Genomic DNA, 6,000 nt, shown 5'->3' with positions numbered 1-6,000 from the left:
TCCCTCCTCTCTCGTTTCTTTCTTGTCTCCGGTGATCGACGGCGAGTAGTAGTTCCGTTTCTGTAACAACATCAACAAAGAAGAAAAGGAAACTACGAAACAACTATGTCTTCGCACTCCATAGTCTTCACGTGAATGTCTTCTCGAGTCATAATCTTCGTTGTGAATATCTTCACAGACCACCATTGTCTTCAATGTCTTCACACATTTTTAGGGGTCATCTCTGGTAGGAAAACCGAATCAATGAGGGACTACTACCTGTGTTATCCTGCAATTCTCACAAACACATTAGTCCCTCAACCAAGTTTATCGTCAATACTCCAAAACCAACTAGGGGTGGCACTAGATGCACTTACAGGACATGACGGTGGACGGCGTGGAAGCTGGCTCCGGCGGACGACGCTCCAGTGGAGGGTAGGGACGATAGCTTTGGCGGCTGCCTCTGGCCGCAAATTTGACCGGTCCTCGGAGTGGGAGAGGAAAGGAAGGGCAAGAGAGGAGGAGGTGTGGGAATGAATAAGGCTCGGTTGGACGAGCAGCGGTGGTATATACAGAGAGAGCAGTGGCGGCCTGCCACTACAAGGGTAGATACGAGTGGCGGGCACCTTTGTAGGGACTGCCACTGTAAAAAATATTTTATTTGTTACTAGGGTTATATTTTTAACATCATTTCCCTTGTAGAGATGAACTTGACACGGTATCTTAACTGGAGCCATGTAGGGTGTGTCAAAATTTGAGAGCATTACGGAAAAAAATGATGCACTTTGTGTACAAACCGATTACTCTCCAGCGAAGTGTTAGCGTTTTAAATGGATACCGCCGCTTTCCACACACAACTACATTGTTTTACATGATTTCAAATTTCTTTTTTTTCATGATTAATACACACCATTGGAACCTCCATGCTCAAATTTGATCACTTTTTGACTTGTTTTGCTATTTTTGAAGCATGAACAGATTTTTTTTAGTCACTAAGAAGGGTAGAGCGCTATTTGGTTCAACATACCGTAGAAACGAGCTCCGAAAGGGATGAAACTTGGTGTGCGGTCTTAATTGGACCCTGTAGGGTGTGGTAACAATTTAAGAGTGTTACGAAAAAAACATAAATTGAACACTCTCCGGCGAAGTGTCAACGTTTTGAACGAAAACCACGGCTCCATTTTTTTACATAATTTCAACTTAAACTTTTTCCATGATTAATACACACCATTGGAAGCTACGTGCTCAATGTTTCTCACTTTTTTAGTTGGTTTCCTTTTTTTTAAATATTAACTAGTTTTTTGGCCACTAAAAAGGGCAGAACGTTATTCGGTTCAACATATTATGCAAATGAGCTCCGAAAGGAATGAAACTTAGCAGCGTGTCTTAATTGGAGCCCTGTAGGGTATGCTAAAAATTTGAGAGCTTTATGGAAAAAAATTGATGCACTTTGTGTACAAACCGAACACTCTCCGGTGAAGTGTTAGTGTTTCGAACGGAAACCGCTGCCTTCCACAGACAACTCCACTTTTTTACATGATTTGAACTTCAAACATTTTTCATGGTTACTACACACCATTGGAAGCCCCATGCTTTAAATTTTGACCACTTTTTTAGTTGGTTTGCTATTTTTGAAATATTAACTGGTTTTCAGCCACTTAAAAGGGTGAAACCCTATTCGGTTCAACATACCATGCAAACGAGCTCCACAAGGAGTGAAACTTGGCATAGTGTCGGAATTGGACCCCTATAGAGTGTGGCAAAACATTGAGAGCGTTACGGCAAAAAAAATTGATGCACTTCATGTACAAACCGAACACACTCCGGCGAAGTGTCAGCGCTTCGAACAGAAACAGTCGTCTTACACAGACATCTCCATTTTTTTACATGATTTGAATTTCAAACTTGTCCCATGGTTAATTCACACTGTTGGAATCCCCGTGCTTAAATTTGGCCACTTTCTTAGTCAGTTTGCTACTTTTGAAGCATTACCTAATTTGTTGGCCACTAAAAAGGGTAGAACTCTATTTGGTTCAAGCTATTATGCAAACGAGCTCCAAAAGGGGGTGAAACTTGGCATGGTGTATTAATTGAACCATTGTAGGTTTGAGAGAGTTACCGCAAAACTGTGACTCACTTCGTGAACAAACTAAACACTCTCCGATAAAGTGTCAGTGTTTCGAATGGAAACCGCCGCCTTCCACACGAAGTTCCATTTTTTTACCTCATTTCAACTTCAAGCCTTACCATGATTAATACCCACCATAAGAAGCCCCGTGCTCAAATTTGGCCACTTTTTGAACTGGTTTGCTATTTTTAAATCATTAACTGATTTCCCCGCAACTAAAAAAGGTAGAACGCTATTCCCTTCAACTTATCATGCAAACGAGCTTGGAACTTGATGAAACGTGGAGTGATGTTCTAATTGGACCCTGGTAGGGTGTGATAAAAAATTGAGAGTGCAACGATATAAACTTGATGTACTTCGTGTACAAATCGAACACTCTCCAGCAAATGGAACCATTCGCCTAACACATAAAATTCTGTTTTTTTCGGCATTTCCCTTTTAAACAGGTGGGTCCAAGACACCGCCCACGACTAATTTAAGTCCACATATAAGTCTTTTCCCAGTAGTGCGTGCAAATGAGCGGTCGAATATTGATATAGCTATATTAAGTTAAGTAACTGATGGTAAAAAATGATCAAAACACGGGCGAGTTTGAGGATCGAATGGGATGGGATGGCTTGATTGACTTTTGGTCACTTGCACATAAAACAACTAATCTATTAAACAGGGGAACGATTAATGTTGTCCAGATGCAGAAGCCGGGGGTCCTCCTTCTTTTCTAAAAAAAAGAAAAAAATGGGAACGGTTAATGTTGATTGGTTGCATTCCGGTACACAGGCTAGTAGGAGGTAACCTTTTTCTTCCGAAAAATAGACTTTCGCCCTGGTTTGTAAATAAAACGCCAACCACAGTATACAGCTGAACGATACAAGATAGCGTGGAAACTTCTTACAAAGCAGATCAAAGGATAAACAGACAAGATAAATCACATTACAAAAATGCACAAGTACAAAAAATGACATGAGTAAGCCGCTGAATAAGAGCACATGAGGTCCATCAGGAAACGCCACACCACATCTTAGGTCACCTGAGCTCCACGACAGTGCTCTGAGAGGGAAACGATACAAAGCATCCCCGTCGTCGAGTCCGTAGCGGACACAGGTTTTCAGCTAGAGCTCTTGCTCGAAGAAGATCACCCCAACTACGTCCTTAAGAGAAAAGTGACACCATTGGGCACCGTCGCCGTTAGGACCGATACGTGGAGCTTTCCTCAGGTTCTACCGCGAGCCACAAGTACCCTAGGACAACAAAACCCTAGAGGGAAGCCCCGTCGGGACAAATATGGGACCTTCAGAACCAGATCTAGGCGCCACCACTGCCGCCGGCAGAGAACATGCTAGGGCCACCTGGCGCAACACCCCGTGCCACCCACACGATGAAGAGGCTCAGTCACCGTCCACACTGTGAAGAGCCTCAGCCACCGCGGCCACTCCGAGGCTCGCTGGAGAACCGAACAACCGAGGCTTGACGAAGAAGTAACTCTTCCGTTATTATCAAGTAAAGATATATGTGGTGTGTGACACATTAGGGCGGGAAACTGAGAATTAGCTGCAGTTGATGTCTAGCATCTTATGATCGATGCAGATCCACATCTAGGGACGGCTTCGATTTCATATTATCTAAAAAAATAGCATCGATCCAGGACGGACTACATCATAGATATTTATATACATGTAGGGAGGTTATATATGCATAGACATGTACCAAGACAGACGGTAACTCAGTGAGTAAGCTAGCTAGCTGCTAAACAAACCGGTACACTCTGCCAGCGGTTTCTAGCAGCTAGCCCTCGCACGCTCAGGATGGTGTTCAACGACGATGAGAATCCTGCCAGTACCTTGAATACAGGTACAGCCATTCGGCTAATTTGATACAAGAGTGTTCGAGTGCTTATCATGAATTATATGCGTGCATGCATGCGATATCAATGCAGGGAGCACCAAGGGACTGGTGAAGATCCAAAAGCCAGCGTACAGCAGGGACGACGTGGCGCTGACGGCCGACGAGGTCACGGCGGTGATCGAGCTGAACGCCGCACCCAGCGCCGTCGTCAGGGAGGGGCTGGACCTTGTGGTGGTGCTGGATGTGAGCGGCAGCATGCAGGGGGAGAGGCTTGAAAGCATGAAGCAGTCGATGCAGTTCGTGATCATGAAGCTCACCCCCGTGGACCGCCTCTCCATCGTCACCTTCTCCAGCCACGCCCAAAGGCTCTGCCCGCTGCGCTCCATGACCGAGGCCGCCCAAAAGGAAGTCAAGGCCATCATCGACGGCCTCAAGGCCAAGGGAACCACCAACATCAAGAGTGGCCTCGAGATCGCGCGGCAAGTCGTCGCCGAACGCTCCACCAAGAAATCCCGCACCGCCAACGTCTTCCTCATGTCCGACGGCGTGCAGAGCGCCGGTGAAGCCACGGATGTCGATCTTGGCAGTGCTAGCGTCTACACCTTCGGTCTCGGCAAGGACACAGATCACAAGGTACGTACCTAGCTACTCTACTATATCTAGCTTTTTTCATTCGATACTCCAAGTGCTCAACGAGTTATGCTGATGATATCTTAATTGATGCCATTGCTAGCTGCTCAACGCCATCGCCAAGAAATCCCCCGGCGGCACGTTCAGCACGGTGCGGGACGGGGCCAACCTCACCAGGCCCTTCTCCCAGATGCTGGGTGGCCTCCTCACCGTGGTGGCGCAGGACGTGAAGCTCACCCTCACGCCCAAGACCGAGGACGGCCTGAAGGTGATGGTGGTGCCCGCCGACACCGACTACACGCAGACCACGGACAGCGCCACCGGCGTCATCACCATCAACTTCGGCACCCTCTTCAGCGGGGAGTCGCGCAAGGTCACCGTCAAGATGACGCTCTCGGACTGCGCCGCCGGCACCACGCGCCACGACGCGGTCCTCGCCGAGGCCCAGCACAGCTATACCGCCCAGTCCGTCGTGCACGGCCTCCAGACCCCCGAGAACCTCAAGATCTACCGCACCCCGAACCCAGCCACCGTCGCCGGCAGCAAGGCGCGCTGGGTGCTGGCCGAGCTGGCGCGGCGCCGGCAGGCCCAGGCCATCAGGGACGCCATGGCTCTGGCGGAAGCCGGCGACCTCGACGGCGCACGCTACAGGCTCGTGGAGGCGCAGAACGCGCTGGAGGAGCTCGTGCTGGACGACGGCCAGAAGCTGCTCGACTCGCTCCGCGCCGAGCTCGTGCAGCTCATCAAGCTCATGGCCACCAAGGATCTCTACGAGGCGCAGGGCCGCCCCTACGCGCTCGCCTCCGATACCTCCCACGCCCGCCAGCGCTACGCCGACAGGGGCGACGACACGGACGCAGTTCGCCTCTTCGCCACGGCACGCATGGACACCTACCTTAAGCAGGCTAAGCAGTTCGACAGTGACCCCACCAAGCCGCTGCCCTCCGCCGCCGACGACGTCAAGGAAGAGATCGCCGCCAACCCCATGGCAGCCTTCTCCTCCGAGCTCGCCGTATACCTCCAGAAGGCAATCGAGGCTCTGCAGGCCATCGAGAAGATGATCAACCCCACCACCACCACCTAGCATGCCATTTCCGCCTCAATTTGCCTAGTCTCTCTCTCTCTCTCCCGCGCTGCTTGCTCTAGTTTATTCCTTTGGTTAATTATTACTGTACTTCAGTGTCCAATAAGCGCGGCCTAGTGCTAGTACTACTATCCAATAGGACATCCACTTGTTTCATCAACTTGTCAACCCATTTGCTTCAGCGGAATTATTTCACTAGTACCATCATCGACCGTGTTTAATTTCACTTCCAACCCATGCATGCATGGATGTGTTTTCATCCTCTTTTTCTCATTGTTTATTTCTTCTTAATTTCAACCAACTTGTTGATTTTAGTGTTTATGACTATGTTTTGTTA

General features: G+C 48.6%; 1 protein-coding gene across 1 annotated transcript; it reads left to right on the top strand.

The window, feature by feature from the left end:
• Positions 1-3,909: 3,909 nt before the first annotated feature.
• On the top strand, positions 3,910-5,863 carry LOC123076649 (E3 ubiquitin-protein ligase WAV3-like). The gene is made up of 3 exons (XM_044498786.1): positions 3,910-3,955; positions 4,041-4,582; positions 4,683-5,863. Exons 1-3 carry the CDS (start codon positions 3,910-3,912, stop codon positions 5,661-5,663), a joined length of 1,569 nt encoding a protein of 522 aa, XP_044354721.1. The 3' UTR covers positions 5,664-5,863.
• The last annotated feature ends 137 nt before the right edge of the window (positions 5,864-6,000 follow it).

The sequence above is a fragment of the Triticum aestivum genome, chromosome 3D, assembly GCF_018294505.1.
Source record: "Triticum aestivum cultivar Chinese Spring chromosome 3D, IWGSC CS RefSeq v2.1, whole genome shotgun sequence".
Taxonomy (NCBI): domain Eukaryota; kingdom Viridiplantae; phylum Streptophyta; class Magnoliopsida; order Poales; family Poaceae; genus Triticum; species Triticum aestivum.
The sequence above is the reverse complement of the archived record's forward strand: the minus strand, read 5'-3'. Positions and strand labels throughout refer to the sequence as shown.

Coding starts and splice junctions, on each gene's coding strand:
- LOC123076649 (XM_044498786.1), top strand. CDS start 3,910: ATGGTGTTCAACGACGATGAGAATCCTGCCAGTACCTTGAATACAG. Junction 3,956..4,040: donor TGCCAGTACCTTGAATACAG/GTACAGCCATTC, acceptor ATATCAATGCAG/GGAGCACCAAGGGACTGGTG. Junction 4,583..4,682: donor GCAAGGACACAGATCACAAG/GTACGTACCTAG, acceptor TGCCATTGCTAG/CTGCTCAACGCCATCGCCAA.